Genomic DNA, 23,241 nt, shown 5'->3' on the forward strand with positions numbered 1-23,241 from the left:
GATGTCTAGACACAAGAAGCCGCAACCGAAATTCAATCAGCTTTGTGTGCTGCAGCCTAGACATGGCCTAAAATGTTGACCGGCTCTATTTTTCTTAAACCCGAATAAGTCAAATGCCACATCAGATCAGTAGATCTAATATGTATTTTCTGTTGTCTTGATTTCGACAAGTGTAATGCGCTCAATTTTTTTTTCTTGCAGCCACAGCCGTCGGTGTAACGTAGAATCATTGCCAGCCATGTGTTATTATAGCGCCACGAACTACATGGCCAATTAGAATGGGTTTACATAGGTGCTGAGCCCAAAAGCCTCACACAGTTCTCAGTGCTGGCACCAATAACAATTTCATGAGATTTCCACAATGTCGGCGCAATAAACCCCTCTCCAATGCTCAGTGATATTTTGTCGCCGTTTTTGCCCGTTGTGCATATCCGTTTCCGCATCGTAGTAAACGGATTTCCACTGGCTCAATGCATTTTATTTGCGATTTTGTGTTGTTGTTGTTTCTGGCATTCAATGTGTAACTTTTAACCTTTCGTCTGACACATTATAAATAAATGTGCGGCTATAGCTTATAGTTGTTGACTGTGGCACACCAACTGTGGCTGCAGACCCAACTCTGTGGCATTGGCTTTTGTTTGTGTGCCAATGCGAGTGATGCATGACATAAATAACGCATACGCCGCATGTGCGGCAAGGGATTATGATTGTTTAGCAAATAAGTTTATAATGCACTTAACGAGCCGTGACAACTGCGATTTATATGCACATTTGTGCAGCAAACTGTTAATTTCCATTTGATTTATGCCAGTTTGTCGGAAAATGTGTCTCTTGTCAATAAAGTAGACAAATTCAACTCTATTATATAAATTGGTAAATTCATTTAGACCATTTTATTTATGTATTTATTCATGCACTTATCTAACATGCAGTTGAAATGAGTTTTTGGCAGAAATTTCGACGCGTAAACAGTACAGTTTGTTGTGTATTTTTTTGCAGAATAAACGCTGTTCTTGATTATAGAGTGCGAATACATCCAAAAGTCTATTTGAATCATTCAGTTCGTTTTAGTGAATAATTGTCTCTTAATAATGCATAAATTAGACTATTGTTATACCATGTCCGTGAAGGATAAAACAGATTATGAAATCTTTGAGTTTTTTGTCAGTTTCTTAATCAAAATGCAGGGACGGCTCGCTCGAGACATGTCGGTACTGTGTGTGTGAATGCTCTATAAAGATCACCTAAAGAATAATAGCCAGAGTAAGCAAACATCGTTCTGCAACATCCGGGAAACTACGAGTAAAATGTTCTTTTTGATACATCCCGTTATCCAGCAGGGAAGCAAACTATTCTCTGTCGCTATTCTTCTTTCGGTTTTTGAAACGTCACCGGCAACGGCAAGAACAAGAACAAATATCTGTGTGTTCGAGCAAGGCTGATCCGGCCTTCTCTGCGCCTAAAAAGAGCTCGAGCACTCATAAAGCTAAAAAATGTATACAGCGGCTTTAACGATGAGGAAGACGATAACATCATCATCCTTCGTCCAGCATTTTGTAGCCTCAGGTGAATTGTTTTCGGCCAACCCTTCCCAAATGAGTTCACATATACGACAACACTAGCGATCGTAATTTGAGCTCAATTCCTAACAAATAAAGAACCATGACTTCAGCCAACCCATTCTTACCTATCCTCACATCCCTTTACTTTTTCCGTATATAGTTATTGGCATTTCGAACTCAAATTGTTCAGCCGCAATATTATTTACTTATCTATCTTAATAGCTTAACTATAAACGAAGTTATTGCCGGATATAAAGGTAGAGTTGCATTCAGCTTGAACTGATGCAGATGCAGACAATCCGTATGATATTTAATTAGAATGAATCTGAATTATTACTATAAAAAGAAACCTAGAATGTCTCAATTGCTTCGACGTCGCACATTGTTCATTGAAAATTGAACTGAAAGAGTACCCAGTTGGTGACAGCGAATGAAAACATTCAGCTCTTTTGATTTTTTCATCTGAGTTGTTTTTTGGCATTTCATTCGCAATTTTGTTGATTTTCCTTCCAGCGCTGACCATGAAGCCAGCCAGTCTTGAAAAGTGCTTCAAATATTGATGCCAAGTCGCAAGACAAGTAATGACACCCATTAAGAACGACGGGTAATACTTGAATCTGAGCCTGGGGTAAAAAGGAGGACCAAACAAAAGTAAAGAGCTTTTAGATTGTTGCCGCCGCTATGTTCGTTTCAAAAACAAATTATCATAAAATTGTAGACTATTATGCAGAAAAGGAATACGCCACTTCATCAAGCTCATGGAAAAAAAATGATTTCAACTGCAACTCCAGCAACATTTATGTTTAAAAGAAGGAGAAAGAGAATCACACAATTTCTCCTTAAAATGTATATAAAATGCAACTGTCGAAGCTTTAAAAGCTGATAAAAAGAGAACAGCTGAGGCACATGTAAGAATCCTTAAATTACAGAAACTCTGAAATATCTCTTATACTTAAGTCCCATAGACTTCAATGGAAGATGCAAAAATGAAATTCTTAAGCCCTAAATGATTTTAAGAAGCTACTAACCATCTCCAGAGTTTGGCATGGACTTAGTAGTCCTATTGGAAATAATGTGAATAGTTGAATAATGGAAAGGGAGGGACTGAAGGTAAAATCAGTGATTTATGATGAGTTTGCAGTGAAGCTATAAGTTGTTTATATTATTTTTCTTATAGCCTGCCTTGTTGGTAGCCTAGCTGAGCATGGCTCTGGCAAAAAACCACCAACAGATGCTGCGAACCTAGGTAAGCAGGAAGGTCCAAGTGCTGATAAGACTACTTCCTGACGTCTTCTTTTTATTCAAGCTCCAGATGCAATCTATTTCGATTTGTAGCTGTCTACATCTTATGTTAAGCGGGCTGTTCTACTGATGCTATCCAAATCACATCGTTTAAGGATGACAGCTGAGGCGTTCCACTGCTTCTCAGTATCTACAGCAGTTTGTCTAACTCATAGATAATAAATGAAACGGATCTTAACAATAGAACAAATACTCGAAAAGTATATAAATTCTGCTTCGCAGAAATGTCGGAACAGTCAAGATAAATATAAAATTCCGATCCATTTAACATAAGGAAACACTCATTATGCCACACATGTAATTTACGAGCCATATTCGAAAGCATTTGCACATTGAGCTTTGCAATGGCAGCACACAGACTATAAATCTACCATAAACCACAAATTTACGTACATACCAGCGATGTGTGTAGGATGTGTGGTAAATATTTGAAGCAATGAAAGCCTTGGGCGCTCCACACTGCGGACTGCAGGATGTGCAACGGAAGTGAATGCGCTTTGCCGCACTTACAAATCGCCTCAAAACGGCTGCAATATTTTCTATACACGAATAAGTATGTATATCTATCTACAAACAACAAACGTACTATGTACGAGTATGTATGTATGTATTTAGTAGTGCTGGTGCTAGCTAGGGTGCATAATGTATCCAAAGCTCTCAAACGTTTGCATGCACACAGCAAGCGGGGCTAATGCGTTTGCCAATACACGACAATAATCTATAATGGCTAGCTGGTGGCCTAATAAAACATCCGCAGCCACAAATGCTGTTAACTCAACACGGCCAGCTACCAGCTACCATTTTTGCTGGTTTTAATTGAGTGAGTCGCCGATGGTGTCGAGAACATGGTGTATTGTCGCTCCTGATGCCGTTGCCCGTTGCCATCCCTGCCCGATGGCTGTCAATGACTGCCGGCTAAATGGGGGCACTTTGTCATTTTAATTGCGCATAAAACAACCGGAACAAACAGACACCTACACACCGACCATCACATACTACTACTACTACAAGTATATATAGTCGTAGAAACATAGACATATGCATGCATATGACAAAGAAAATATGCCAACTGTTTGTATACTTGGCTTAAATATTGTACGCGATCGAGCTACACACACAAACATTTTGACTAACAAACAAAAACAATTTGTATACGAATATAGGGTGTCCAAAAATGCTCCGATAGACCGTACACTTCTCCCAAAAGTTGTAGACATTGTGCGTCCAAAACAGTCCAGTAATAACCCGCACTTTATTGATAATTCTAACGTTTTATACCCTGTACAGAAAAGATATTTCGGGAACATAAATGCTGTGTCCTTAATATTAATGTACTGCTACCTAAAAATATCTCCATCCATCAACTGAAGAATGTATTGATAGAAGAGATAAATTTGCTAGAAACTGAACAATTTTGATCGATTCATAAAGCACAGAATATTGCAAAAAATTTCTTCAAATAATTCATCTTAGCTTCAGTCCAAGAGACAATGAAGCTTTCCAATATTTATTAAAAATACGCTTAAGGCTTTCAGGACTAACTAACCATGAACTAACTATTCAATCTATCTTTTTGCAGCTGAAAACATAATTATAAGCGTTCGTGCAGTTGTATTTATATTTTAGTCGTTGAAACATTTTGCGCAAAAATTTGCAAACACCCTATATGTGTGTATGTCTAAAACTGGTCTGACATTTTAGCCTTGCATTAGGTATACATGTATGTATGTATGTAGGTGTTTAATGAAAGCAACACCAAGTCTTTGCTCCCCACCAACAAGGTTCAAGTGGGTTTTCGCTTGCTTCTCTCGCCTTGTTTGTGTCATCAGCGAAATGGGCCAACAGAGTCATTTGCGGAGCTGATGGGGGGGGAGGGGGTTGTAGAAATGGCAGTGTTCTCCTTAAGCCCCAGAGATGCCAGTTTAGTACACAAGCTACTTATAGACTAGCGCACACACACAATTTGCAGGCTCACCTCAGCCAAATTAATTATAGCAATTAAGTGAAACGCATGTGGGGGGCGTCTGCTGGGATAGAGAGAGAGAGATTGTAGGGGTGTCGGTTTGTATGGGTGTGTGTGTGTGTGCATGTGTGTGTATGTAGGTGGGATAGTACCGCCGTATTGTGTCAACAGACATGTCGACAACTCAAGTTTAAATGCACGACAACGTCCTCGAACAAACAACCATTTATGTAGCTACTGTGTCGAAAAGTTTTTTGTACATATGTTCATGACCCATTGCGGTTTTCGAATTATAAATAGTTGATAACCAACTGCAGAGGTCAGTCTAAAAATATATAGTTTGCTGACCTTTCAATTGCAGAACCGGCCATATAGAATACAAATAAAATTTCACCCAAAGAGTACACTCACAAATAAAAGAGGACAATGTCAAAATTGTTTGCATATCTTACATAAATAATAGGTGCACTATTCTACATATAGTAAATGGATTATTAACAACTTAGGGCTAGAATTAAAATAATTAATCGAATAAATTATTCACACAGCTCGTACATATGTGATTCATACATCGACTTTATATACAAATATAAGGTCATGTATGTCGGATAACTTCATTCATATGTATGCTGTATGTATGGACTTGTATTATCACGGAAAAATATTCATTGGCCCACAGTCCAGTCGTAGGCAACACATTGAGGATGGAACTCAGATTGGCTTGGGGAGTCGGGTCCAGAGCAACGCGAATGAGACGTGGCTCATTATCTTCACTAAGTGATCCAAGGATATGAAAAAATAACAGCCACTAGACATGGTAGAACATGCTGGGCGGCTACCGCCCTCCACCCTAAGCTAATTGAGAAAATCTAATGACAGACATCCACGCGTATTTGTTGACATAGAAGCAGCAGGGCACATGGCTTTATAGAGCTATGGACACAGCTCGGTTAGCAGGAAGCCACATTGTATTTAGCAAAGACTGAATAAATAGTTACAATGGAGAGTGACTGTGGTGACTGTCAAATGCTCATCAACATATTTGTCGACGACGTTTCTGACCACTTTAGGAAACTCATGTACCAAAAATTTGTGATATGTAAGGCAATGAAGTGTAGTAGCTCCCCGAATTGCTAAGGGTATGATAAAGCAATAAACTAATAACCACTCAAATGGCGATCAAGATCACAAGCGATAGGCATACATTTATAAACCGAATAAGAGATTGCGAACCCTATAATGTCTTTTGTTCTTTTTGCAGTAGATATGAGCAATACTTATGGATTTGTTACTTTATCACGGCAACAAAGAAGTGTTAATGGTGGAAAAGGTAGACACAGCTATGAATATCTGTCACTGCAATACTACTCTTTAGTTTAGTTCCATAAGTCCTCAAATATTCGTTAAAACAAATCGCACAATAAGCTCAATCTGTAAATTATTTAATAAGGTGAATGAGAATACCAATGTATGTAAAGTTTGCAAAGAAAAATTATTGTAACCCACTTCTACCAAAAATTTGAATAATCACCTAATAGTATGGTATTAAATATTTAATTTACAATGAGTTGTAAACTCGGTAAAACTTATTTTTGATGCAACAAGTTTATGATAATAGTTGTATATTTTGTGGCGGAGTACAGGAATGGGGTATACGCGCTTCAAGATAGGTTATGATGGGTTCAATGGCGATTCGTCAATTTATTTTAACCGAACAATGAGGTTTGCAGTTTGCTTGCAAGAGGACTCCTTCCTGCTAGACCTTTGCGAAGACTGAAACGATTAGGTTTTTTCAAAACATTTAGATAAGCATAAGCCACCACTAACTTATTAATCCTCGCGCGGAAGTGCTCGAGGTTGGGCTATTTTATATTTGAAAAAATGTATTGTTAAGGTGCTAATCTGAATGCACGGCTTCAATGCTTTGATTAAACAGAAAAAAAAACACTAGAGTCAAAAAAAAGACCCAATCTTCTTGTGCGTGATTGTTTATATTTACTATTGGTTATAAAAAATTATGAATTTAAAAGGATGAGCCATAATAGAAAAATCATCATAAGGATGAGTTAAAAGTGAAGACAATGTTGATTTGTTTATACGATTTGAAGCGAGCTATTTATCTGGAGATCGTTCTAAATGGCCAAATGGTTAGTGCTGTATTTATTTACCGCATTTCTGACTAGTTTTAAAAAAAAAAAAAAAACAATCGCATTTTAGCCGAAAAGCACTTCTCACATTGGCCTGCCTTGGCTCCGGAAATTTTCGGAAATTTGCATTTGCCCATGAAAGGTACTTTAAGAACGTTGAAGCCGTCCAAAGGCTTGTAACACCAGTCTGAAAGGCTAGTTCAAAATTCTATAACGCTTTCTATTAAAGAGCTTCAGCTTGACAGCGGAGATGAAGAATTAATATACAGTGGGAAGCTCTTATTGTCCATTTTTCGTATTACACTAAGTAATTACTTTTCTTCAAACTAGCAGTTAAATTTTATTTGTATTTCTAGAACAGATGTAGGGCTTAACTTCCTTCCTACACTTTTAAACTGCGCAACTATAGAAAATTCATCAACTGCTTTCAACAATTTAGTTCTCTCAAATAACCATCATTATTTCAATCTTGTAAACCAATTGGGCGTTACGGCAATCAACGCCAAGCATCGCACAAGCAAAATGGCGAGAAAATAACCGCACAATTTCAATTTTCAGAGGCGCCTGAAACACAAACATACGCACACATATAAAACGTTCATACATATAACGAATATATGTATATTTAAATGCATATTTTAATAGGCCATAAAATGGCCTGATGCCGCAAGACAAATGTGTGTAAGTAAGAGTATGTATGTGTGTCTCTGGGCTTGTATCTTGGTTTTGGGACAAATGCCATTCGGCATATTTAAGGACTACGGATGCACAAGGCCAAGCTCGCTAGTCAAGTGAAACAAAAGCAAAAAATAGAAGCAGAAGCAGAGAACGAACCAAATATATAATAATAATATAAATTATAAACGAAAACTCTACGACGAGGACATTTTGCGCAGAAGACGACATGCGATTTGATGGGAAATGATTTTGCAGTTGGCGGAAAGCAGAAATCGAAGCATAAATGGCAGTTGAGTGAGCATGTGTGTGTGTGTGTGTACGCTGCACATGGTGTTGCCGCTGGCGAAGGTCAAGGGTCATGCTGGTTCTGGCATTGATGATGTCGAAATTTACTGCAACACTTGGCACGACAATCAAAATGCAGAAAACAATGCCCCAGGGCTCGATTCTAATGTGAAATAGCTCGCATATATTTTTAGGCTCTTCGATTTTTGACAATGCAATTGATGACGACAGAGCCAGCAGATTCACACACACATACATACATACATACTATAGTTATATAAATATTATATATGGACATATCGTCAGTAATTGCGAGTTACTTAATGTGCAGCAATGTGCAGCAGCAGCTGCCGCAATGTCTATCCTAAATCGATCCGAAATGCTTTGAGTACGTATAACTCCGTTCTGTTTTGTTCTGTTCAGTTCGTGTCATGCCATGGGCATGTTCTTATATATCGTACATATGTATATACTATGTATGTGTGTGCGTGTGTGTCTGTGTGTGTGTGTGTGTGTGTGTGTGTGTGTGTGTGTGTATGTGGAGGTCAGGCCTATACCACGCGATGTGATTGTGAATGCGAAAATGTGACGACGACCAGGCAGCGCAGACTCGCTCGACTGCACAATGGCATGAATTGACAATAGAAAGGACAAATATTTATTATTTAAGATTCAAAATATTCTACACCTTTCTTATTTTTTGAAGCTTTTTGACAAAACTGCACAATGGCATGAATTCACATTGAAAATGACATCATCTTCATATCTAGTTGGCTAAACATAAATTTATGGATCATCATGGTAGCTTTTAGTTTGCAGTTGACGCGCTTTCCACCTTTTTTAAGAAGCAATTTGTTTTAAATTATTTAAATATTAAGAATCAACAGTTGACGTAGCTTTATTTTAAAATAAACGAATTTTCGTTATTCATTATAGAAACTTTTAAAACTGGTGTTAAAATATTAATATTTTGGTTTTTGTATAGGCCCTCATAATATTTTATTAACAAATCCAAAACATATAGTCTTAACGATATTTTAAAAAGGGATTGTTATGCTTTTTTATATTTGAAAGAAATTATCATTGGAATGGTGCGCTGAAGCACTAGTTTTTGAAATTAACTTCGATGTTTAAATCTGTTTTGATGTGTATTTTTTATGTATAATTCTGATCCACTAGTTGTTTTAATGTCTGCTAAGCATTCTGGTGAGATTTATTTATTTATTTAATCTAACTTAATAATAATAAAATTATAGGCTAGCTTATTTTTTTTCTAAGCTATGGCAACAGAGGCCTTCAGCTCCTTCTGGTGAGATACAGAGATGGTAAAGATTGATCTAATGGCGATAGGAATTGCATTATAAATGATTATGTATGGATCAGAAAATAAATAAAATTCAGCACACTTTCATAATAACTTTTCTATTTCAATTATTTTAGTTTATTTTACTACTGTTTACTACATTTTCTACCAAACATATTTAAGGCATATATGTATATATAAGGCGACTGCCGGACTAAACAACACAACAACCGTGTAAAATGTATGTTTCAATAATTTTGTATAAATATTTTATGAACTTTTAAAAGCTTGTTTGTGTCAGTAAACTTAAGATTTTAGTAGTTTATAAGCGATCCAACTGATATGGTAATTCAAAATGCTTCAATTTAGCATTAATGAAGTCCAACTTCAATATGTAATATGTTGGAATGCATTTTAACTTTCATTTTGTTCAGCTGTGCCAGGGTTGTTTATTGGATTGCCTGCCTTTCTGCCTTTTTGACTTGCTCGCTAGGATGACGTAGTCCTCAGTCATCGTCGTTGTTGTCGACGTTGCGCTAAGTGTGTTAGTGTGCTTTAGCTTGGGGTTGTTGGGCTTGTTGTTGTAGTTGCTGTTGCTGTTGCACACACAAACAAGCACACACACACACACACACACACACGCAGAAAGCAGCGGCATTAAATGGTTTTTTTTCCAGCGCCCTCCTCTTATTGGGGTCGCCTTGCCATTTTATACTTTAAAGGCGCCATTTAGTTGGTGAGTGCGCTAAATTATTAAAAGCAAAGCATGGCCGAACGAAGAAATTTACACAAACACACACACACACATACACATATCTACAGCAGCCCTGACAGTTCATTAAATTCAATGTATGCAACAAAATGGCAAGAAAAGCAACAACATGTGGCTGCCATTTTGTCGTTGCCCCTAAAAGTATGCAATACCGCACTCATCATAATCATATGCTTCCTGCCTGACAGATTGACTGACTAACTGACTGACTGAACCTTGCATAGAGGCAGAGGTAGTATAGTAAGTATGTGTACTAGAGGTGCCTCTGTTGTTGTCGTTGCTGCGCAAAAACATTTTGCAAAGTTCGAAGTTGGCGTGCCTTCGTTTAAGCCTGTAGGCAACAATGTACGAGTGTGTGTGTATGTGTCTGTGTGCGCTTAAGCCAAATGGTACGAAAACAGACTAACCCAATAGAACTTGATGGAACTTCGTTACCAATATTTTCGTTAGCTTTATTTTTGTTTATTTTCACAATGAAAGACGCGCCATATGCTATTTCAAATTTTAATAATAAAAGTATAATACAAACACGTTTATCAAAAATGAAGACTTCTTCGTTCGAAGTGACAAGATTTATTAAAGCGAATATAATTTTTTAATCAAAATTTGAAGTGAAGCCACAGTAGAGAATCTAACATGAAGATTTTTGTTTTTATTGGACACTTTTTCATAAGAAAGCAATTGCCATATGTATTTTACAACAAATAGTTAGAACATCTGGTACATTTAAATTGTTTTTAATACCAAAAATATCTAACACAAAAAATGTATGAACATTTAGATTTTAAGCCAGTTTTGTGGATAAAAACGTTATGGGAATGGTCAATATTTAAAAGTATTGAGCTAGTCTCATATCTCTAATAAGTTTCAACGACATGCTTCCGATAATTCTCTACTACCTGTTTCTTATAAAACTGATCTATCTTCCTATGTATTTAATTAAACGAAAAATCAGAGCCTCGTGAATATAAAAGTTAATTACTTGACACCTTTTGCTAACGATGCTCGTCAACTGATCGTTTGCAATTTTAGAATAATTTTACTTAATTTTTATTCACTTACACAACTAAAAGTTAATCAGTACAACTTGTAAACTTTTCAGATGAAATAAAAGCATGGCGACTGTTTCCTCATCCGTTTCTAAAGTCGGCAAACACTAATAAAAACAAATGGAAGACTGCAGGTGTCTAGTAGAACTTTAGAAGGCAACATATTTGTTGCAAGTCATTAATAAAAGTTCTACTGGGTAGGAATTCTTCAGAAATATATTGACTAAGGCAGTAAGTAGTGCGTAGCGATTTTATACGTCACGTGAGAGTTTATTTTATTATTATTGCGCTGCTCTCCCAGCGTAGTATGCTTAATATAAATTTCATATCTGTGTACTATATATGTATGTATTCAAACATTGTACATATGTACATTCGCACCACGCATTGATTTTCTTTATTCTACTTTTCATCCTACATACCAACAACCAATTAGGACCAACACACTTAATTACTTTGCACTCGTCGAGGATCGCCGCTAAAGCAAAAAGTTTCATGCTCAAATATTTGCATTCCATAATAAAATGCTTGCAGTGTGCGCAAAAAGTTTTTTATTCTGTTTATATTGTGTTGAAAATCAACAGAAGCAACTGTGCTTCAATATTTTGTAGTAGCTGTTAGTGTTTTTGCTTTTCTTTTTGTTTATTTTTTTACGATTTGCCGTGTGTTGCACAGTTGCCTTTTTGCTTTCTGCTTTTCACTCGCTGACTTCACACAGTCAGACCCACGCACACACACACACACACACACACACACACATACTGGATAACACACGCACACACACACACAAAGACGCGTCTAAAACATATAAAGAAATGGCTCACAATTTCCTCGTTGCCTTTTTATGGTCGTTGTCTGTGGTTGCTGCTCCTGCTATAGTATTTGTAAGTTTTCTTCTTTCTATATAATATTCCTTTGTCACTTTTGTCACGATTTTGTCGCACACAACTCGTCCACGCGCTATAACGACTGACTGCGGTCTGAACGCAGATTTCGTTGGCGTGTCGAAATCAGTCCAAGTCCTTGCTGGTATTTGCATTCGTGTACGTTTGCTTGCTGGTGAAAGTTATACACCAACGAGCGGCATCTGCTCACAGGACATGCGCACTGCTCTGAACTATACGGGCCTGCAGGTGACACACTTTTGTATCCCGTCCCGCCATTTGATGAAGTGGATTTTCCCTGCATGGCCTACAAAGTGCCAAAATCTACTATTTACATCGGTTTAAGGCAGCACTTTTCGTTTGTTCGTTCGGTTTTTTCCCTTTTCGCTTTCTTCCTTTCTGATTTCATTTTGCATGCATTGCCGGGGGCCAGTTGAAGGGCCGGTTGGCTGGCTGGCTGGTTGGCTGACTGGTTGGCTGACTGGTTGCCTGGCTGGTTGCTTGCCTGATTCTTTTTTGTACTTGTTGTAATGTTTGCCTGCATAGCTCGCTGCGGTTTGTAAGCAGAACGTTAAAACTTTGGGCGTGATGTGGCACAAATGTCATTTTCCATGCTGGCTTGTCGGACATAGTCTCGCCGGGGAGATTTAATTTTCGCAGCTGAGCTTCTACATAAACCATAACTCTATGCAGTACATCCTCAATTGGTTTTGCTGCGGTCAAGCACTGGACTTGGCTAATGAACTGGCTAACTGACCTTTGCGGCTCCATCTGCGCAGAATGTTTGGCATTTACTGACTTAAAAGCACTGGAAACATAAAACGTTGTCATGTCGCTTAATTAGAAGCACTCAATTCAATTATAGAGTCAAATATTTTATAAAATTTCATATTTTAGAACTACTTTTATGTTTTCTAATTATGCGAGCACTTAGAAGACACATGCTTTCATTTTAATGCCATTTGTATTGCTCATTTAAATTATTTTTATTATTTCACCTATCAGTTCACATTGAGAAATTTTTTGAAAGGGACGCAAGGGTTCTAATAAGTATGATATGGGTGAGCGTCGAGCAAGGCAATACTTTATATCGTCGTTTTGTCAATATTTACATTCAATTTACAATTTTTCTATAAAGACATTTCAATAAAGCACACACAGTACATCAGTACATCAATTTATATTACAAGAACTATAGAACTATACCACAGTGATATACATTCGTGATTCATTTTAAATGATTTTTAAAGTAATAATAATAATAATTCATAATAAATTATTAAAAGATTTGGTTATGTAAAAATATGTAAATGTATATAGAAAATAATGCACAACAAGATGAGACTTGAAATAGGTCTTTTTTATTATTTAGTTTAAAAAAATGATTGAAAACCAAACATTCCATTCAAATTTATTTAGAACCACTTCTTTAAGAAAGCCATGTCCGTCCGTATGAACATCAATAACTTGTAAGCCACAATAGCTAGAGACGCCAAACATAGAATAGAGACTTATCTTATCATTAGCGTCATATAGCCTCATTATTTTATATAACTGCGATGGATGGGATCGAGGCAAAAATCACTCTTAGATGGATTACTATTTTGTTTATTAATTTGGTTATTATAGCTTTTTTACAATACCTTACAATACAATAACATTCTTAAGTTCAATAAAAATCAAAGCACTATATCATAGGAATGATCGCCGCGAAAATCTATAGTAGTACCAAAAGCTTTTCTATTTATTGCGATGCGGTATTCAAAATATATATTTGTTATTCTTCTATAGGGCCTCACAATAATCTGAAACTTTATCAAAATCTTTGCACTATATCATATAGCTGCCATATCAACGAATCGTGTACAAAGGTTTTAGTTGAAGGATTATGGAGCAGAGAGGGAGGGTAATGGGTAAACAAAAGTTGTACTCGTTCTAATTAAAAATGTAGAATACACAGTACAACAAAACCACAACCAACTCTTAAGTTAACCCAAAAGTTTAAACTAACAGAGTTGCTGCTTCTAGTTAACAGGAAACTGTTAGTACAAAATCTATGATTGTCACGAGTCCTGACCAAACACAATTAAAAGAAGCATAGCTCCTAAAACTAATTACTTCAAGTGAATATTGCACACTATTTTTTGCACACTTTATGCCAGACCAAACAAATATACTGAGTAAACAGCTGAGCAAGAACTGCAAATTGCGGTCTGCAAAATTAACAAATGCCCAGCTGGCCTTTCATTTACTTTCGTTCTTATAATGCGAATATGCAAGGTAAACGATTTTTAGTGATGGTTACAAAAAATTAAAAAAAAAAAGTTGACCTCTCATTGTTCTGAGTACATTTTTATATACATACTTTCGATTTTAAACCTCCTCAGATAACTAATCTGTAGTAGATTTAGAAGAACGATATTTGATTGTAGGTGTTTATGTTTTGAAATGTTTTGTATATAAGCCATAATTATTTTATTTCGATTAGGTCTTTTTAAAAAAATATTTTTAAATAAACTGTATTTTGTACCTAAGCTATTATAAAAATTTACGCATTTTCGTTAATTGCCATTTCGTTTTTTTAGTTTTTGCACTATTTTTTGTAAATATCAATCAAACAATATCAATTGTTTATTATAAATATATAGTTAGGAATATTAAATTCGCTTTACAATATATTACATTAACGATTAAGGATGAATTTTATATCAATGCTGTCTACAAGAACAAGTAACTCGAATTAAATCTAAGCAATAGGATTGTATTGAAACTGAAAAAATGTAAGCATTCACGAATTTAAGCACCAAAATAAATGTGATCCGGTACGTGTTAAACAAGAAAGGAATGCTAAATTAATTAATTAATTTAATTTAATTAATTAACTTAATTAATTTAATTAATTAACTAAATTAAATATAAAATATTCTATGCATGTATACATATACATTTACATTTACATCAGAATTGTGCCTTATGCGTGTTTGTGTACTTATACATATGTATGTATGTGTGCATTGGGCCTGGTTATATGGCTATAACTTTCTTTCTGATCAGTGGTGGGTGGATCAGAAAAAATGAACAAACTCGTCCTTTCTCGGTCTCAGGAGAATCTGTACACCAAGTTTGGTTATTCTAGCTCTTATACTTTCGGAGATCCTTGTGTTCATACAGACAGACAGACGGACAGACGGACATGGCTATATCGACTCGGCTTGTCATGCTGATCAAGAATATATATACTTTGTGGGGTCTACCAAGCCTCCTTCTGCGTGTTCCATGTACACTCGCACAAAACTAATATACCCTTGTACCCTTTGGGTACAGGGTATAAAAATATCGACAAGTTCTCAGGATAGGTTATCACCTATTTGTAAGAGCGACTTTAACTGTTTTTTCCCTTCCGAAATTAAAACCGAAATGTATTTGTTATTGTACATAGAAATGGAGCTCTAAGCTGATAAAACGAAAGTAGTATATTATCAAAGTTTTTAGTCGGATAAAAGTACTTTCTAATTGGTTTAACTTGACTGGTAACATCAAAGTATGGTTATCTACATTAATGTATATTAAAAAGATCTAAATCCAAATTCCAAATATGTTTGATGGAACTAGAAAAGCATGTATAGTAAATTCGCCCTAAACTGCAATTTGTCTAATAAGCTTGAAATGTTTGTACAGTATAGGGAATTTTTTTGGAAATAGAGAAATACATGTTTTACATTTAAACAATTTTCTTGATTCTAGCAAAGTTTCTTATAAAATTGGCTTACACTTGGGCCCGATTTTTTTTTTTTTTTTTTTGCATTACTACCAAAGAGCTTTTCTAAGTTGATTGTTGGTCATGTTTTATGTTTTGGTTGCTTGTTTATATTAGAACCAGTTTTTAAATTTCTGGTCTTAGCCATCACCGTCAGCATCGATGCAAGTTCTGTTCTAAATCGAGCCTAAAAGTTTCATAAAAAAAAACGACAAAACTGTCAGCATCACGCAATTTTTGTCACTACGTGAATGATATAATGTGTGGCTGTTGCATTGCAGGCTGGCTGGCACACACAGACACACATACACACATGCAGCCGCTCCTGCTTATGCCACATGCCACGAAAGGAAATCAACTTTGAGTTATTGCAATGGAAACGCAACAACGACGCGACGCAATGAAACGAAATGAAATCAAAAACTCAACGCCAACGGCATCGCTTGTCAATTAAAACATTAAACGTGCAGAAAAATGCGCAAAAAGGCGAAAACAAACAACATCAGCAGCAGCAACAACAACAATACGAGACGCCAAGTCGCACAGTGGGTCAGAAGACGTGTGGAAAAAAACAATTGATCAATTGATTGCCTTGAAATAAGAGTGTGTTTCAATTTTCTTTAAGGCAAATATTAGATGCCACAAATGGCATTAAAAGAGAGAAGAAGAATTATGTTTTGCAAAATATTTGATCAAGAGAAGAAACAGTTCAGGGTTCTAGTAAGGAATTTTGAATTTTTTAAATGTAATCTTTGTTTTGTGCAGTTGAAAACAATAATAATAATAAACAAATAATTTTAGTGTTATGATTAATTTTTGCACAGATCATTCCTATGGCAACTATAAGTTCTACTGAAACTTCAGAATATCATGAGGCACTTTACAAAACTTCTAAATACCAAACATTATTAAAATATCTCCTCAAGCAAAAAAGTTTTCAATGTGAGAGAGATTTTTCAAAAGTTTTCGGTGGACATACGAACAGATGCATCTAGATGGGCAGAAGAACAGCAGACGTCTAGTCTTGCTGATTCTTTGTGTGCCTAAAACAATTCACTATACACTTCGGATATACTATAGTGTACAAAAGTGTAAAAAGTTTGGCTTAGACCTATTATCAGACTTGTTATTCCTTATGGTTACTCACATATTTTTGTCCACACTGAATTTAGTTGCTGGACCACTGTGCGGCGTTGTGCGATTAGAAGCAAAGAATTTCGCAATGAAGCACTTAGCGAGCAGCGTTGTGCTTTTCAAAAACAAACAAACAAATAAACCAAATAAACCGAATGAACGAGCGAGCGAACCGACCCTGCTCAGACATTTTAGAGGATGGTGGGGTGGAGGGGTGGACAGGGGGAAGTGGGGTGTTAGGGAAGTGGGCGGGCTGCTGCGACGGGCGCGGCTGCATCAAAGCGCTAATGTGTGACCCAGTTTTGAGCGATGCAGGAAAGGAACTTCGCGTGGTTGTGGCTGTTGAATTTTTTTTCTATTTTTCGCGATCATTAAAAACTGGTTGGTCCGACCAAAATCGACAAAGCATTTTGGGCTTCAAAGCACACACAGGCATCGTATGTGTGTGTTTGTGTGTGTGGGAAACTTGGCTTGTCTATTGAGAGAGCTTTTTACATCTTTTTTAGGTAGCCACCGAGGCTTTAAAACCGCCGGCACACGCAGACGCCGCGCGAGTTTAAAACATTTTATTAACGGATATAAGAGCCAAGAGCGAGTCGCGCTACTCGAATAAATAAATACAAAAATAAGAATATAATAAAAAATGAAAATGAAAATTGTAGCGTCAATTGATGCTGGGTTCGCCCCCCACCTGTGCGTGCTATTGCCTTTGTTGTTGTTAGTGTGCAGCAGTGTGGTGACAGGTTTTCCGGATGGCGCACCGGCGGATACGTGTGTCAAGCAACGTGCGAATCAACCGAACCACGGTCAAGCACGCTCCCAGCCCCCCAATACCAACCCGTTCGAGGTGGTGGCCACCTCCCAGACCTATCATCCGGGCCAGCAAATCGAGGTGGTCATCTATTCGGCCAACGAACAAAAGAGCAGCGTCTTCCGTGGCTTCTTTTTGCAGGCGCGCGATGCCAATTCGAATGAATGGATCGGGGAATGGGTGCAGAGCGAGAACACCAAGACTATACCAGAGTGCTCGGCCATAACGCACTCTGATAATCGCGATAAGTTGGGTGCCAAGTTGATTTGGAAGGCGCCGCAGAATAAACGCGGCAATGTCTACTTCACGTAAGTCTCCAAAAATTTATATTCGTTTGTTTAGAAAAGCCAACAAGTAGTTGCGACCCAGATTCCAAGAAATGCTTCAGCGACAAAAATAACGATTTAAAGCACATTCGGACGGGGAAATAATTCGCAGACAAATCTATTTATCAATAAGGTTACAAGTTGGCTTCTCTCGAATTAATTAATATAGTGCATTATAAAGGTTTCGAAAACAAACAATTGTGGCAACTATTTTTCATTACTTGTTGAGCATTTTCTTTCCACCTATTTTCATTGACAAAGCTTTCTCACTAATACATGGGAACACTCTAAAAAGTAGCGATATTTTCTTTATTGCTATGACTAAAAATTACTTGTAGCTTTTTTCTCTACAATGTTGTATTTAATATAATTAAATAATTGGTACCTAGCCTTTCAACAATTTCTTTGTTTCTACGTTTAGTTTTAAACGCAAAAGCCCACAAGTTTGTGGGAAACAAATATAATTGATTCAAGCATGATGGCATGTAATCGGGTTGATAGGAAAAACCCCTAAATCCCGACTATTCAGCGCATTTTGACAGACCTTCTTGCTTCTCAACACCACATTCCAACAAAAACACAAAAAACTCAGACAAAAAACGTTAATTTTTGTGTTTACAAGAACTTGGTATCGGCTGACTATGTAGCTTTCAAGTTTTTTCGACTCATAAAGTTAGATGAAGAGACATATCTAGTCGAGTTTTAAGAATACTTCAAGCATACTAATGGAAACATCGAGCGAAATTAACTAATCTATTGAGACAGAACGATGCATTTTTACCCACTTAATCCCATATTGAATCGAGATCCGATAAGTATATTTCTGCTCATTTTTACGCCTTGTTTGGCCGTCCGAACTATACTCTCCTGAAACCTAAGAAATGATATTCATATTCTTTGCTGACAAATTTAGTAACATATTTAGTTAGTACAAGTATCAGTTAAATTGTACTTTCGTGTTCATTCAGTCGCAAATTTGTCGAAGTGTGTAAATTCATTCAAATGATACAAAAGGTGCTTAGCATCCATAAACATGTATTCATTTCGTAATGCATTTTAATCAAATATAGAGCACTAATTACTCTCAGAAATAACCATAAAGTCATTAAAATATGAGTATATCTAATGTAAGCGGACCAATTATAAAGCCTCCCTATCGAATTAGTTAAACTTTGCCAATTTACGGCATGAGAAGGCGATTTCAATATTGAAATACGAAATCGCAAGCTGTCTAATTGTGTGTGTAGTTAAAGGGATCCCCTTTGACAAAGCTAACAACTTTAAAATATTGTCAAGCAAATGGGGAGCCCTTGCAGGAAATATTTTGACTAGCTTGACGATGAGTTGGCTATAATGCGACCAATCCCAACAACAGCCACAACAACCATTAGTGGCGATGAAAAAAGCAGGCGACAGAAACGAAAACATCATTGCCAACGTCATCATCGTGAAGGCAAACATTAATCATACGGCACGTTGACCCACATAGTGAGTAAATGTGCGCATAATTGTCAGCAAAATGCCGGATAATCAAACGCCAACAGCAATAACAACACGAACAACAAAAAACGCATTATGTAATTGAATCATTCGGGTAAGACGACAGCACACACACACACATACAAGCATAAAAGCAGAAGAGCTATGACTAGTTACTTGCATTCAACAAATCGTTGACTTTAAAACACGTGTAATGACGTTGGAAAAAGTTGTCGATGTTTTTATGCTCGCTGCGTAACTTTATAAGTATTAATATAATGTCTGCTACACTGTCCAGTAAGGAAGGTGAAGCAACACAATGCAGAAATGAGAAAAGTCCATAAGCCTATTGTAGTGTAAGTTTTAAAAAAACAAAATTGTTTGCAATACTTGTAGTTTAAATTGTAAAATCCATGAAGCTTATAAATACTCTAAGAAGAAGGCGGTTGAAAGCAGAATAGAAAGAATAAGAATAAGAATAAACTCCAAAATGGTATCAATTTTGCATTTACTGAGAAGTAAAGAAAAGCATTTCTTATGGCTGGTTTGCACAGAAGATTTAACAGGGCGGGTGAATCTACATCCCAAGTTATAAAGGACTCCTATAAATAATCTAGCTACTGAAATAATCGCGTATATTAGCAAACAAAGGTTGGGATGCCAGCTTAAGCCAATTATAATATAAAAAAGAATTTGAAACTGGACCGATCTTATTCGATTTTAGTGCGTTTTATATTGAAGACAGCAAACGCGTGAAAAGTTTTCCAGCACAGGGCGTACTAGCGATTGAATTCTTTAAAGCAACTTTTAATGAGTCCAATTAAAAGTTGAAGTACTGTCGATCTCTATTGCAATGGTGACTAATTGAATTGGATTCTAGAAAAAGTAATTAACTTATATATTGAGGACAGTGAATGGGTAAGCTGTAAGCACTAATTACTCTCAGAAATAGCCATAAAGTCATTAAAATATGAGTATATCTAATGTAAGAGGACCAATTATAAAGCCTCCCTATCGAATTAGTTAAACTTTGCCAATTTACGGCATTCAAAATGTTGCTTTTGGAGCAATTAACAACATTAATTAAAACGATTAAAAATATATTAGTACTAAATACTTTGAAGTGTTGCATCGATTTACAGCATAGTTAAAAAAAACCAATTGAACTAGCAAAATTATATTTCTACAAACTATTCCCAAGAATTCCATCCAATTTACAGCATAATGTTTTAAAATAAACACTTATGTATATGCTTATAAAGACATATACTTTGCGTTTTTAAAAATTATTGCGTTACTGAGAATAGATCTTTGGGCAAATAGATAATCAATTACATGTAAACTAGAACTATGCGATTGCTATTATTATTAAAAATTAGGAAAAATCATTTCGGAGAAACAATACATCTAAGCCAATCTCATTTAAGCTGATCGAACACTAGTTCTAGAAGAAAAGCGAAATAAATCTTTAAGACCTTTTTGGACAAATGAAGAATCATTTATTTAAAGAAATTTGACAATCTAACCGACATAGAAAAAATTCCATTTTTATTAACAAGACAGACAGGCCATCAAAGGAAATTATTTCAACTGAATGAACTTTTCTGTACTTCTTGCACTTTTATGAAAGAGTATTAATACATATATCTGTATTCATAAATTTTTGGGCTATTTTGCTTCCCCCGAACCATGATTGCTCTTTTTGTAGCTCGGTGTAATCTTTTCCATGCATTTGAAAATGTCGAATCATCAATTTGCTGCTATTTATAACGTCCGCTTGCTTTCAATCAACGATTTTACAACTCATGCGCTTCTCGTTTTACAGCTGCACATTAACGATCAAAATTTTGGTTTTTAACATTTTTGTTATTTGCAGCGGCACTGTGCTACAGGAATATGGAACCTTCTGGAGCGACATTATTGGCAAGGTGCAGGCGCAGCCATAGAAGCAAATGCATTCACATTTCCATTAAGAGTTAAGCAATGAAAAAGCTGTACATAACTTGGCAATATATTGTAAATACAAGTACCTAAATTAGTGTATACAAATTGTTTTTCTATGCAAGTTGGCAAAAAATTGGTAACTTTTAACTAAATGTTTATGAATGGTAAGGCCAATACCTCTGCCCTCATTGATGTTGCTGCTCACGTTTAAATTTCTAGACACGTTGCCTACTTGAAGCTTACAATGGCAGCTCCTTCCCCCTCTACCACCCGCCCATCAGTCCAGCACCACATTTTCGCAAATTTGTTTGGCCAACTGGTAAAACTAAATTGGAAACTTTAAGCACCTTTCATGTTCGAGTGAGAGACGATAAAGTAATTAGTCCAGCGGTCGTGGCCCAGTGACGCCAAATTGGATAGCATGGAAAATAAAATGCAACAGCACTTTAATGAAGAGCCGAGTGTTGTAATATTTTAAACAACTGTGCAGATTTGTGGTTAGGACAAAAATTTATAAAGTTGGAATGACTACATAGAGTCGAAACAGACATTGTGGGGACACCTTCCTAAGCTTACAAGCGATTGAAAGCTAGAAATTCGAAGTCTCTGCAGAATGAAATGTTACTACTGCTTTATAGTACTACATTATACAGAAAGTAAAGAACAGTATTGGTTACTAGTAATAAAGAAGTAAACGATAACTATTGAATGTTATGCAAACAATAATCTATACATTAAAGATGTTTAAAGAATTTAGAATGACTTCATGGAGTCGAACCAACCCATTAGGCATTGTGGCAAGTCCTTTCTAAATTTACAATAAGTGATTGAAGAGCTACACACTAAACGAAATGTTTTCAATGTTTTTATATGCTATCCTGAAAAATATCTAATTTACAAGTATGTGTCTTGATATAGTAACTTTCGATTTAAAACAAGACGAAGAATTCCCTGAAAATTAGCGAAAACCGTTGAACGCATATTCTGTCTTCAGTTGAAATACCGATTTTGCTTAGTTTTTTGAACTTTAAATATAAATAATAACAAACTGTTTAATATGCTTAATAACTTTAGTTAAGTTCCTCAAATACATATGATCGTATGTAGTGTTGAGGTAAAGTGCCCAAAAGCTTAAGCAATAGATCCCAAAACATTACTAGGGTATTCCTTGAATACATCGGCTATATGTACTAGGAGATTTATCTAAGACTTCGCTTATATAACAAAATCACTTAGCTGTTTTTTATAAGATAAAGAACACAAAGGTATCTAAACAAGTTATTCTCCCCTAAAAAAAAAATATTCATAATTGTTGCGATTACGGCAATAGACAATTTATAATAATTTATAAATTACAAATTGTTTGCAGAACGAATAACTTAATCAATTGGGTTCTTTAATTAATGTTCGACGCTCTTCAAATATTTATGGATATTTTCTTCAGGGCTAACATAGGTAACAAAATCAAAAATTGAAACCCAAAGGTATACAGTATATAATTATTATTGTGTTTTAATTTGTTACAGCCAATAAATAACGTAGCAACACTACACTCCTCCAGATGAAAATCGTTCGTAACATTTTAGCTCACAACAATTTCGATCACTAATTCATTAAGGAAGAATTAAATAAAACCGAAAAAGTTGAAAGCTTGTATTTATAAGTACTTTCTATAAAGCCCAGAGTGTAGCCATGTGGGATACAAAGAAATGAAGGGAAGCTACTGCTAAAAAGCCAAACAATTAAAATAAAAAAATTTTTCTACTCTCAAGCCGAAAATGAAAAACATTCCAACAAAATTGTAATCTTAATTTTTCAAATCCTAAAATAATCTGCAATTTTTCT

The 23,241-nt window shown here is 35.9% G+C and overlaps 2 protein-coding genes across 3 annotated transcripts in view; one reads left to right on the forward strand and one right to left on the reverse strand.

Moving 5' to 3' along the window:
- LOC115621239 overlaps positions 1-12,028 on the reverse strand; it is a 40,701-nt gene extending 28,673 nt beyond the window's left edge. For both annotated transcript variants that reach the window (XM_030514831.1, XM_030514830.1), the window contains exon 1: positions 11,886-12,028. The gene's annotated coding sequence lies outside the window, so the exon portion shown is untranslated. The remainder of the gene's footprint in view (positions 1-11,885) is intronic.
- Positions 12,029-17,485: 5,457 nt separating this feature from the next.
- LOC115620183 (putative defense protein 3) lies at positions 17,486-21,445 on the forward strand. Its single transcript, XM_030513306.1, has 2 exons — positions 17,486-17,955; positions 21,329-21,445. The coding sequence occupies exons 1-2, from the start codon at positions 17,486-17,488 to the stop codon at positions 21,396-21,398; spliced, it is 540 nt and encodes a 179-aa protein (XP_030369166.1). The 3' UTR covers positions 21,399-21,445.
- Positions 21,446-23,241: the final 1,796 nt, after the last annotated feature.

The sequence above is a fragment of the Scaptodrosophila lebanonensis genome, unplaced genomic scaffold (genome assembly GCF_003285725.1).
Source record: "Scaptodrosophila lebanonensis strain 11010-0011.00,11010-0021.00 unplaced genomic scaffold, SlebRS2 tig00000024-arrow-pilon, whole genome shotgun sequence".
NCBI classification, from domain to species: domain Eukaryota; kingdom Metazoa; phylum Arthropoda; class Insecta; order Diptera; family Drosophilidae; genus Scaptodrosophila; species Scaptodrosophila lebanonensis.